This window comes from Gopherus evgoodei, chromosome 4 (assembly GCF_007399415.2).
Source record: "Gopherus evgoodei ecotype Sinaloan lineage chromosome 4, rGopEvg1_v1.p, whole genome shotgun sequence".
NCBI lineage: Eukaryota > Metazoa > Chordata > Testudines > Testudinidae > Gopherus > Gopherus evgoodei.
In genome coordinates this window covers 154,203,259-154,216,202 of record NC_044325.1, presented here as the reverse complement: position 1 = coordinate 154,216,202, position 12,944 = coordinate 154,203,259, and the positions used below count along the sequence as shown (strand labels likewise).

The window sequence follows — 12,944 nt, the reverse complement described above, 5'->3', positions numbered from 1 at the left end:
AGGGGAGTGCCATGACTGGAATGGGCCTAACAGAATAGGTAGCAAACATACAAATTCATTCAAGCCAGCCCTGATTACTCTCTACAGATTAAATCCAAAAATCCCTGATTGAGGTCATCAGATCTGATGTAGCAAAATGATGGCATGACCAAGTCTCCACAGCATATAAGGTCTTCACAGCAAAACTCTCAATTCCCTTCACCCCAAGTATGATTAGCTCTTGTTATGCAAAAAGTGGCAAATGCTTTCTACTGGTATAAGAAACCTGACCCTCATTAAGCAGGTGTACTTGTAGAACACTCTTCTTGGTCTGTCAGTTAGTTTGGTGCTATACCCTAGACAGAGGCAGAGGTTCAGTCAGCTGCTTCCTGGGACAGGACAGTGCTGGTTTAGCTGAGGTTTCTGCAAGAAGAAGTTGCCCATCTGCAGTCCCTGACACCTCTGTCCAAGGAAACAAATTTAATATACATTTTGTAAATGCACGGGTTTACACTAAGGGCAGGTCTGTATGGAATAGGTGTGCATGCCCCTGAGCTATGTTGGTTAGGAATGTGGTTTTTTTACAACATAATTGTGCCAGCAAATGTCCTGGTGTTAGATGCACTTACACTGGCAAAAAAAAGTGCTTTTGCTAGTAGAATTTATTTTCCTCAGGGAACAGGTATAAGCTTTATTGGCAAAAGAGCTTTTCTGCTGGTCTAAGCTTCATCTACACTAGGAGACTGTCGCTTCTTTAACTATGCCAGTGCAGTTGAAGCAGTAAAAACGCCAGGTGTGCACCAAGCTCAAGTAAACATGCCTCCACGTCATTGATTTCTACCTCACTGCAAGGCCCCGAAAATCTGCTTCCACTAAACTAAGGGGGCAATACCCTTACACCCTGCTCCCTGCATTTCCCTCAAGTGTAAAGGGTCATGTCTCACCCAAATGGTGCATACTACATTGTTCCCCTCTGAAGTACGATGGGTCCTCAGCTGCACATTATCCCCTCCCCCTACTGAGTGTTTTGGCCCTTGTTTATGCCTCCCCCTTCTTCCCAGCCACTGTCTCCCCCATTCCATTCTATGTGGGGCTCTGCCCCCTGAATGCAACTGACAGTGGAAAAGGGGAAGCTGCTGGGCAAGAACTGTCTCTCTCCAGGAAGTCACCCCCAAACGTGATGAGGGAAGCAGAAAGCGACTGCATTCTTCTTCTGCCAGCCACATTCCATAATGTGCGACAGCCAGACTCTGCAATGAGCATTGTGGGCTCAATTCTGCCCTCAGTTACTGAGGTGCAGCAGAAAGGTAAATGGGAGTGAGATTAGCCCCATAAATTGTCCTGAACCTGAATTCCCAGACTGACTTCCTGTTTCATCTGTGGTCCCAATCACACTAAACACACATACTGTGTTGGGGACTGGATCAAGTGTCAGTTGTGAGGGGGGTGATGTTGAACTTCTGTGAGTTCAAGTGGTTACAATTCTTCAAGTGGTGTGTGATTTCCAGTAATCAGCAGTAAAACTATGAGCCAAACCCCATCCTACTTCCCCACCTCCTGTATGTATTTTACTTTCAGATTCCAAGTGACTATTTATTTTTACAGTATGAGGCGAACACAACAGTATGAAACTTCATTGGGAGCTGTGTTTTTTATTGATTCTACTAGACAAGAAGAGGTAGGTGGTATTCTCTATTACAAAAAACACTGGAAAATTTCTTAGAACAAAAATCTCTAGGCCAAATTTGAAGATTCTTTCTTTGTGAACTCCCTTGGTGTTCAATGGAATAAAACTGAATCAAGACAATTTAAAACTAACAGTTAAGTAAGGAGCTCAGAATCTGAACAATATTGATTGATTTTCATACTGTCAGGGACATACCGGCATTTGCCTGTGGACATCAGTCAGAGCAGAGCTTTAATGATTTGTGTAGAAAAGCCAAGATAAATGTGCCAGGATATTTTACAGCAGGCAGACGTGTGATCGCTGCTATCAACTCCCTGCCTTTTCTATTTACCTCCCAGTGTCCAAACTGTTAGAGAAACATCCTGGTAATTACTAGAATAGACACCCTGGGAGAGAGGTGTAAGGAAGAGCTTTACCCTTTATGGGAAATCTATTCAATATTGTTACAGGTATATCTAACACGGGGACTTCATTAACTGTGTGTATGTACAGACCACTTTGTGCTAACAGTAAATGCAAAGCCTTCTGAACATTTGTATCTGTTTCGTTCCCATATTATCATGAGTGTTTTAAAGGCTTGGAACCCCGAGCACTTTGATGAGGTTTTCCACATTTTATTAATTATAATATTATATGAGTGAAATACTTGTTTTAATTTTCCTGACGTCACAAAGACACAGTAATTACTGTGTACAGAATTGACCCGCAGTCTGTTTTTCTGGTTTACTGCTGCAGATAGATTACAAAGACTCCACTGACACAGTATTTTCCAATTTCTGTCTTCCTTGATTTTCTTAAAAATATTTAATTATTCCTAAACGCAGCAAGTCTGTGAATTGCTGGGGAATTCATAAAGTTTACCCACCCCTGAGCTAGCCTAATTAGTCTTATCTGTTTTTAAAATGTAGAGAAAGCCACAGCTCCGGGCTGTGCTATATTATTTTAATAAAATATATGGACCCAAAACAAACACAGAAGCTTGTACCTGTGTCTCAGCACAGGGGTTGCAATCATTTTAAAACAAGGACATTCTGATAATACAACAGAAAAATTCATACTTAAATCTAAAAGTCTTAAGAAAATGAAAGCTTAATATAACTTTCGCATGGATTTGTAAAGAAGTGGGGAGGAAAATAAACTTCTCTCTGATCCACTGGATTACAGAATAAAGGGAATATAAAGTAGCTGTTACTAAGGTTCTGTGGTTTTCACTCTGGGGTGTTTTCTGCATGCTGTTTTTTTTTTAAATTAAAACACACATGTAAAAATGTTAAATAAAGGGCTCTGTCTTCATATAGGCTTGTCTTTTAAAGTGTTCATTCCCTTACAAAACTTAATATAACTTTTACTTGCATTTGTTAAACAGTTTGGGGAAGAAGCAGCCTTCTTATCTCTAATCCACTGACTCACAGACACTGTTTTTGCTAACGGGGGTTTTGCTGCAGCTTCAAATTGTTCTTACTAAAAAATAATCCATGTTAGTCTAAAACATAGGGGGGAAACTTTTAAAAATTGTTTGTTATTAAAAGCTTGTGGTTTTAATGTTTATTAAAGCCCCTATGTAAAAGGGCTACAAGGTGGGGAAAATGTTCTGTTTTTTTAGATAAGAATAAGGCAGTTGAAGGGGGTAGGGCATTAGTGAGGGGAGAGGAGGGAAATGACTCTTGTTTAAAAATCTTGGGACTATAGGCTTGGTTCAGGAAAATGAATTCTGTGACGCTGCTGTAGAACAACATCTAATTGGTCCGATCCAAAAGTGGTGATAACAAGCCTGAGGGGCTGTGAACCTGGGAGGTTGCCTCATTTGGCAAAAAGACTTGAAAGGGTAAGAGCTCTCTCTCTCTGACTCAACAACATTCTTTGCAAAGGGGTTTTCTTTTCCTTTTTCTTGCCTTGTTCTTTCTTTTTTATTTAACTCTTTTAAAATGCTTTTTCTTAACATACCTTTGTACAGTATTTAATAGTTTAAATGCTTTCCTATTGCCTTTGTTACCATGTGCTTACTAAACAGGCTCTGCCTTCATAAATTTCCTCTTTTTTGCTGTGTGTGCTTTTCTTAAACCTAGCTTTTAATATTATTTAATGTTTTTAAATGCTCTTTTCTTAACCTACCTTTATATTTAATAGTTTGAATGTGTTTTTTAATTAGCAACCCTTTATATTTTTTACCATGTGATTACTAAACAGGCTCTGCCTTAGTAAATTCCCTTTTAAACCTAGCTTTATAGTTTTCAATATTAACTGTTTTTAAATGCTCTTTTCTTCACTTACCCTTAAATTTAATAGTTTAATTGTGTTTTTTTAAACCTGCCTTTATAGTTATTACCATGTGTTTACTAAAGAGGCTTTGCCTTAGTAAATTTTCTTTTTTGGCATGTGTTTTCTTTTTAAACCTAGTTTTCTCTTTTATTTAACTCTTTTTAAATGCTCTTTTTCTTAACCTATCCTTATATTTAATACACTTATTTCAAAATTCTCTATACTTTAATAGCCTGCCCAACTAGACCTTTAAAATTATCTCTCCTTATTCAACCTCACCAAAAATTTCTCTCTTCTTTAATAACTTGCCTCTCTTCTTTCAAACTAGCCCTTTAAAAACAAAAATCTCAAATTTTAAAGTATTATCTTTCTATTCTTTAATAACATACCAAACTAGGCCTTTACAATCATCTCTTCTTACTCAACTTCACCAAATAGCCTTTCTTTTCTTTTTACCTCTAAACCTTACCCAAACTTTCTTTTTTATCTTTAAATTCTCTCACTCTATTCTTTCAACCTTTTTCACTAAATGTATCAAAGCACAAACACAGAATACTCCTCCTATTCAAACATATTTTTCCTATATATTTTGACGCCAACGGAAACAGAGTCAGAGGATGGGACAGAAGCCCTAAATGGAAACCTTTCAAAAAATACATGGTGATGAAAACTATTGAGGTTATACTACTTATTGATTTCACCCAACAATGTGCAACAGTATCTCCAACTTTCCCTGCTGTCTGTCACACAGTTTACTGAAACTCATTCATATTTCCTTTATCTCTGCTTTTCACATGAATTCTATCGATGTGATTGTGGTGGGTGACATAAACATCATGAGGGATGAGGGGCACCCTCCTAATTCTGAAGAAAGGCCAAAAAGAAATTTGTATGAAGAGAGTCTTACAGATCTTGTTTTCTTTTCAGAGTCTGTAATCATGGAGAATACACCGAGGAATGTAACTGGCTCTGAGTCCTCAGAGATAGTGAATCCTCAAGGTATTGTCTTTGACTCTACAGCATAGTGCACTTTGCAGACCTAGTGGACACAGACCTTCCTAAACAGAAAGGTTGTTTATCTGGGGGCAACCCCTCTATGAGCCCCTCATTCCCTTCCTAGACCTGCAGGTTTCAAAGAGATAACAAGGGTCCCATCTTTTTCACCATCCCTTCTGCTCAGCTCTGCAGTGTTCCCTCCAGTCTATCCTCCAGTGGTTGTCCAGTGGCGTGTAAATATTCCAAGGCCTGTGGCATTCACCCCTTCCCTTGGGAGACTGGTCTGCAGTCTGATACTGTATTGTAGTATTCCTTATATTCCCCAGACGTGTCCCATTATTCAGTGAGATCTATTAATCCAAGTCATGCCCCTTCTCTCAGGAAGCCATGTGCTGCCCTGTTACCTATAACATGGCACTGAGATCCAGGAACTCTGACTCCTAATACAGTCCCTCTAACCTCAGGATTTATTTTTGCTGCTCTTCTGTGTATTCCCTCAGTTGCCCTACGTATTGCTGGTATTAAGGTGCCCAGAATGATAAGAAAAATATGAATGGGAGTTTAACCAGTGTCATGCAGAGGAGGCCATCAGATCCGGTCAATGTTACTTAATAGGCATGAGCCATTCTCTCCGTACCCTGCCAATAACTGGCAGTGACTACAGAATCTACACTGGGAATGGGTGAATCTTGTGTAGTCTAAAGTTTTCAGTACCCCTCATGAAACTGTTCTGGCTTCACAAGACCAGACTGAAATGGCAAAACTTTTTCCTCTGAAATTTAATATATGAATCCCCCTTTTATGCATCCAAGAAAGACGCACTTCTCAGAACAGTGTTTCCAGGTAACAGGATTTCTGTGTTTTGTGTTAGAAAGAGAAGAGCAAGGGTGTTGAAAGTGGGAGTCCTATGTATGATATTTGTGCTCCAGTATTTCAACCAACTTTATTCAACTCCTCTTCTCACCCCATCACAGTCAGATCCCAGTCCTCCATGTCCATAATCTATATTTTCATATTCCCATCCTCTGCTGCATTTTTCACACCTCTTTTTGATTAGATACTCTTCTTTCTTCTACATTTTGCATAAGCAGAAATCAAACCCGCTAATGTCAATCAGACTTCCCGCCACACAATGTTAAACGGGGCTTGAAACTGTCACGATGAGTTTTGCCCACCTTGAATAGAAGCCGCTAGTATTAGGGTATCATGTCCTCCAGGCCCCTTTCCTGCTGCTAAGAGGTCTTCAGCTGCTTGTGCTGAGGGAACCTAGTGATACTACAGCTATTCTACCTATACCACTGGTACCGTGAGTTCCCTGACATACTGCCAATCAGTGTTTGCTCAGCTTATACACCAGACTAAAATCTTGCCCGTACCACTCACTGCTGAAAGTTAAGGTTGCACATGCACCGTTAGGGCTTCAGGGAGTGGGCAAGGCTAAAAACAGAACTGGAGCTTTTATTTACACACAATGTGCTACATTCTGTTCTGACCGACAGTCATTGAAGTCAATGCAAGGCGTGGAGTAACGCAGAGGAATTAGGTCCAACATCTGAACATGGAATCTAGTAAATTTCTCTCATGCTTTTGTGCCACCCACATCCGTCTTGCCAATGTCCCTCTGGATACAGTAGTAGCTGCACACAATACTCAAATGAACTGGAAAATGTAGACTTGCCAAACCCATAATCTAATTCATGCTTTTCAGTGAGCAATTCAGACAATGGTCCCTATAAATCCATCAATGCCTCACTGATCATTTTGTTCTGTTTTATTGTGCAGCACCAGCTGGTAACATGACATCGCCAAGGCGTAGGCCTGAGGAACCTGTGGGAATTGCCAACAGAGCTGCTCCAATAACATCACCAACCAGAAGGTAACTTTTCACAGGGTCTTAGGAGGAAAGTGTCTCCTCAAGGTAATTGCTGTGATGTTCTGACTCTTGTTCTACATACCTGAGACAAAACCTGGCTCACAAAGGTGTGAGAACAATGGACCTGATGCTGCACTTGCTCACATTAGCTTTGATGTACTGTAATTCCATTGGTTCTAATGGAGTCACTCCTGGTTCTTGCTGGTGTACTGGAGGGAAGGACTGGCACAATGGGAAGGATGGGGGGACAGTCCTTGAATGAGGCTGGGGGAAGGAAAGGTCATGCAATGCAAGGGGAACAATGGGGGGATAATACTGCGGAACTAAAGCCTGGATTCAAAGTGAGGATGGGGACCAGGACCCACAGGGAGGCCAAGGCATAGCACAGATGGGACTGGTTCAGGTTGCACTGAGGTAAAAATGGGGTTGGGAGGGACTAGGACATGGGGGCAGATGGGTGGCAGGACTAGGAAAACAGGATGCAGGGAACTGGAGAGGCCACATCTGGGGTTTTGCATCCAGTTTTGCCGCCCGCCCCTCCCTGCACTCACTACAGAAGGGATGTGGACAAATTGGAAAGAGTCCAGCTCAGAGCAACGAAAATGATTAGAGGACTGGGGCACATGACTTCTGAGGAGAGGCTGAGGGAACTGAGCTTATTTAGTTTTCAGAAGAGACGAGTGAGGGGGGATTTGATAGCAGCCTTCAACTACCTGAAGGGGGGTTCCAAAGAATCATAGAACCATAGAAGATTAGGGTTGGAAGAGACCTCGTCTAGTCCAACCCCCTACTCAAAGCAGGACCAACACCAATTAAGTTCTTGCAGCCAGAGCTTTGTCAAGCCGGGCCTTAAAAACCTCTAAAGGTGGAGATTCCACCACATCCCTAGGTAACCCATTCCAGTGCTTCACCACCCTCCTAGTGAAATAGTTGTGACGTTCTACTGTATATGATTTTATAAATATATGCTAATGGGTGAATATAATGTAACTGGAATATGCTTTATGCAAAAGGTCTCTTGTAAGGTATCATTACAAACCTTATGATCTACTGAGTGTAGTCATCCTATTTGTATAAATGTACCACTCGTATATCTGAAACTGGAAATGTGAAATATAACTCTAAGGGCCTATTGTAATTATGCTAAGTGTGGTCCATTAATGGTGGTTTGGAATCTTGATGGCTCCCATCAACTAGGACAATGGACTGTGGATGGCTCTGTTTGCAGGCAGCTTTCCTGTGAGTCAAGCTGGGAGGATTGAAGGCTTGAAGTCTTACAGTGACATGTGATCATGTCACCTGAACTGGAATCCATCTTTAACCTGGTGTCTTTCAATTGAGAAGGAGGGGGTGGGAACCCAGAGAGGGACAAAGGATTCCTGCCTTATGCAAAAGATGTATAAAGGGGAACAGAACAAAGGGGAGAGCCATCATGAGGAATCCCCTAGCTACCACCTGAGCTGGAACAAGAGCTGTACCAGGGGAAAGAATTGTGCCCAGGCCTGGAAGGTGTCCAGTCTGAGGAAAACACTTACTGAAGCATCTCTAAGGGTGAGATTATCTGTATTCAGTTTGATTAGACATAGATTTGCGTGTTTTCTTTTATTTTGCTTGGTGACTTACTTCATTCTGTCAGTTACTATTTGGAACCACTTAAATCCTACTTTCTGTATTTAATAAAATCTTTTTTTAATTATTAATTAACCATGAGTGTGAATTAATACCTGGAGGAGGCAAACAACTGTGCATCTCTCTCTGTCAGTGTTATAGAGGGTGAACAATTCACGAGTTTACCTCTGTATAAGCTTTATACAGGGTAAAACGGATTTATTTGGTTTAGACCCCACTGGGAGTTGGGCAAGACAAGAACACTTCAGTTAGCTGCTTTCAAGTAACCCTGCAGATATTTGGGGCAAGTAATTCAGACCCTGGGGCTGTGTTGGAGCAGATGGGCATGTCTGGGTTAGCAAGACAGGGTGCTGGGGTCTCCGGCTGGCAGGGAAAGCAGAGGTAGAAGTAGTCTTGGCACATCATTTGGCAGTTCGCAAGGGGGTTTCTGTGATCCGACCCATCACAATAGTGTTTCCTAATATCCAACCTAGACCTCCCCCACTGCAGCTTGAGACCATTGCTCTTTGTTTGGTCATCTGCCACCACTGAGAACAGCTGAGCTCCATCCTCTCTGGAACCCTACTTCAGGTAGTTGAAGGCTGCTATCAAATCCCCCCTTCACTCTTCTCTTCTGCAGACTAAATACGCCCAGTTACCTCAGCCTCTCCTAGTAAGTCATGTGCCCCAGCCCCCTGATAACATTTTCATTGCCCTCCACTGGGCTGTCTCCAATTTGTCCACATCCTCTCTATAGTGGAGGGGGGATCAAAATTAGACACAATACTTCAGGTGTGGCCTCACCAGTGCCGAATAGAGAGGAATAATCACTTCCCTCGATCTGCTGGCAATGCTCCTACTAATACAGCCAAATATGCCGTTGGCCTTCTTGGCAACAAAGGCGCAGTGTTGAGTCATATCCAGCTTTTCACCCTCTGTAACCCCAGGTCTTTTTCTGCAGACTGCTGATTAGCCAGTCGGTCCCCAGCCTATAGGTGTGCATGGGATTCTTCCATCCTAAGAGCAGGACTCTCCACTTGTCCTTATTGAATCTCATCAGATTTCTTTTGGCCCAATCCTCCAATTTGTCTAGGTCACTCTGTATCCTATCCCTACCCTCCAGCATATCTACCTCTCCCCCCAGCTTAGTGTCACCCACAAACTTGCTGAGGGTGCAATCTATCCCATCATCCAGATCATTAATAAAGATGTTGAACAAAACCAGCCCCAGGACTGACCCCTGGGGCACTCCGCTTGATATCTGCTACCAACTAGACATCAAGCTGTTGATCACTAGCTGTTGAGCCCAACAATCTAGCCAGCTTTCTATCCACCTTATAGTCCATTCATCCAATCCATACTTCTTTAACTTGCTGACAAGAATACTGTGGGAGACTGTATTAAAAGCTTTGCTAAAGTCAAGATATATCATGTCCATCGCTTTCCCCATATCCACAGAGCCAGTTATCTCATCATTGAAGGCAATCAGGTTGGTCAGGCATGACTTGCCCTTGGTGAATCCATGTTGACTGTTCCTGATCACCTTCCTCTCCTCCAAGTGCAAGAGGATGGAGCTTGGCTGTTCTCAGTGGTGGCAGATGACGGAACAAGGATCAATGGTCTCAAGTTACAGTGGGGGAGGTCTAGGTTGGCTATTAGGAAACACTATTTCACTAGGAGGATGGTTAAGCACTGGAATGGGTTACCTAGAGAGGTGGTGGAATCTCCATCCTTAGAAGTGTTTAAGGTCAGGCTTGAAAAAGTCCTGGCAGGGATGATTTAAAATTGAAGACAGTTGACAGTTCTTCAAAGAAACATTATTAAGAGCTCAAGAGAAAACTATTCCATTGCGTAGGAAAGATAGGAACAATGGCAAGCGACCACCATGACTAAACCAAGAGATCTTGAATGATCTAAAAATCAAAAAAGAGTCCTACAAAAAGTGGAAACTAGGTCAAATTACAAAGGATGAATATAAACAAATGTTGGAAGTTTGTAGGGGCAAAATTAGAAAGGCCAAGGCACAAAATGAGATCAAACTTGCTGGAGACATAAAGGGCAACAAGAAAACATTCTACAAATATATTAGAAGCAAGAGGAAGACCAAGGACAGGGTAGGCGCACTACTCAGTGAAGATGGAAAAACAATAACAGAAAATATGGAAATGGCAGAAGTGCTTAACGAGTTCTTTGTTTCGGTTTGCACCAAGAAGATTGGTGGCATTTGGATGCCTAACATAGGGAATGTCAGTGGTACGATCAGAAGCAAAAATAGGGAAAGATCAAGTTAAAAATTACTTAGACAAGTTAGTAAAAATAATGGAGCAAATCATTAAGGAATTAATTTGCAAATATCTAGAAGATAATAAGATGATAAGTAATAGTCAGCATGGATCTGTCAAAAAAAAATCATGTCAAACCAACCTGATAGGTTTTATTGACATGGTAACAAGCCTTGTGGATGGGGGAAGCAGTAGATGTAGTATATCTGGAGTTTAGTAAGGCTTTTGATGCAGTCTCACCTGACCTTCCCATTAAAGTGAAATACAACCTGGATGGAGCTACTATAAGACGGGTGCATAACTGGTTGGATAACCATTCCCAGAGTAGCAGCAAAGAATCCTGTGGCACCTTATAGACAAACAGACGTTTTGGAGCATGAGCTTTCGTGGGTGAATACCCACTTCCTCAGATGCATGTAGTGGAAATTTCCAGGGGCAGATATATATATGCTAGCAAGCAAGCTAGAGATAACGAGGTCAGTTCAATCAGGGAGGATGAGGCCCTGTTCTAGCAGTTGAGGTGTGAAAACCAAGGGAGGAGAAACTGGTTCTGTAGTTGGCAAGCCATTCACAGTCTTTGTTCAATCCTGAGCTGATGGTGTCAAATTTGCAGATGAACGGAAGCTCAGCAGTTTCTCTTTGAAGTCTGGTCCTGAAGCTTTTTTGCTGCAGAATGGCCACCTTAAGGTCTGCTGTAGTGTGGCCAGGGAGGTTGAAGTGCTCTCCTACAGGTTTTTGTATATTGCCATTCCTAATGTCTGATTTGTGTCCATTTATCTTTTTCTATAGAGACTGTCCAGTTTGGCCGATGTACATAGCAGAGGGGCATTGCTGGCATATGATGGCGTATATTACATTGGTGGATGTGCAGGTGAATGAACCGGTGATGGTGTGGCTGATCTGGTTAGGTCCTGTGATGGTGTCGCTGGTGTAGATATGTGGGCAGAGTTGGCATCGAGGTTTGTTGCATGGATTGGTTCCTGAGCTAGAGTTATTATGGTGCGGTGTGCAGTTACTGGTGAGAATGTGTTTCAGGTTGGCAGGTTGTCTGTGGGCAAGGACTGGCCTGCCACCCAAGGCCTGTGAAAGTGTGGGATCATTGTCCCAGATGGGTTGTAGATCCTTGATGATGCATTGGAGGGGTTTTAGCTGGGGGCTGTATGTGATGGCCAGTGGAGTCCTGTTGGTTTCTTTCTTGGGTTTGTCTTGCAGTAGGAGGCTTCTGGGTACACGTCTGGCTCTGTTGATCTGTTTCCTTATTTCCTCGTGCGGGTATTGTAGTTTTGAGAAGCTTGGTGGAGATTTTGTAGGTGTTGGTCTCTGTCTGAGGGGTTAGAGCAAATGCGGTTGTACCTCAGTGCTTGGCTGTAGACAATGGATCGTGTGATGTGTCCGGGATGGAAGCTGGAGGCATGAAGGTAGGCATAGCGGTCGGTAGGTTTTCAATATAGGGTGGTGTTAATGTGACCATCACTTATTTGCACCATGGTGTCAAGAAAGTGGACCTCCCATGTAGATTGGTCCAGGCTGAGGTTGATGGTGGGGTGGAAGCTGTTGAAATCGTGGTGGAATTTTTCCAGAGTCTCCTTCCCATGGGTCCAGATGATGAAGATGTCATCAATGTAGCGTAGGTAGAGAAGGGGCGTGAGTGGACGAGAGCTGAGGAAGCATTGTTCCAGGTTGGCCATAAAGATATTGGCATATTGTGGGGCCATGCGGGTGCCAATAGCAGTGCCACTGATCTGGAGATATATATTGTCATCAAATTTGAAATAGTTGTGTGTAAGTATAAAGGCACAGAGCTCAGCAGCCAGTTGTGCTGTGGCATCATCAGGGATAGTGTTCCTGACAGCTTGTATTCCATCTGTGTGTGGGATGTTTGTGTAGAGAGCCTCTACATCCATGGTGGCTAGGATGGTGTTTTCTGGGAAGTGACCAATGCATTGTAGTTTCCTCAGGAAATCAGTGGTGTCACGGAGATAGCTGGGAGTGCTGGTGGCATAGGGTCTGAGTAGAGAATCCATATATCCAGACAGTCCTCCACTGGCCATCACATACAGCCCCCAGCTAATGCTCCAAAACGTCTGTTAGTCTATAAGGTGCCACAGGATTCTTTGCTGCTTTTACAGATCCAGACTAACACGGCTACACCTCTGATACTTGATTCCCAGAGTAGTTATTAATGGTTCACAGTCAGGCTGGAAGGTCATAACAAGTGGGGTCCTGCAAGGATCAGTTCTGGGTCCAGTTCTTTTCAATG

At 42.6% G+C, this 12,944-nt stretch overlaps 1 protein-coding gene across 1 annotated transcript in view; it reads left to right on the top strand.

Annotated features, from left to right (window-relative positions):
* The first annotated feature begins 1,574 nt into the window (after positions 1-1,574).
* LOC115651081 (interferon-induced very large GTPase 1-like) overlaps positions 1,575-12,944 on the top strand; it is a 32,734-nt gene continuing 21,364 nt past the window's right edge. The window contains exons 1-3 of the mRNA XM_030561963.1: positions 1,575-1,657; positions 4,853-4,924; positions 6,704-6,797. Coding sequence (XP_030417823.1) covers positions 4,864-4,924; positions 6,704-6,797 — 155 coding nt within the window. The 5' untranslated portion in view covers positions 1,575-1,657; positions 4,853-4,863. The remainder of the gene's footprint in view (positions 1,658-4,852; positions 4,925-6,703; positions 6,798-12,944) is intronic.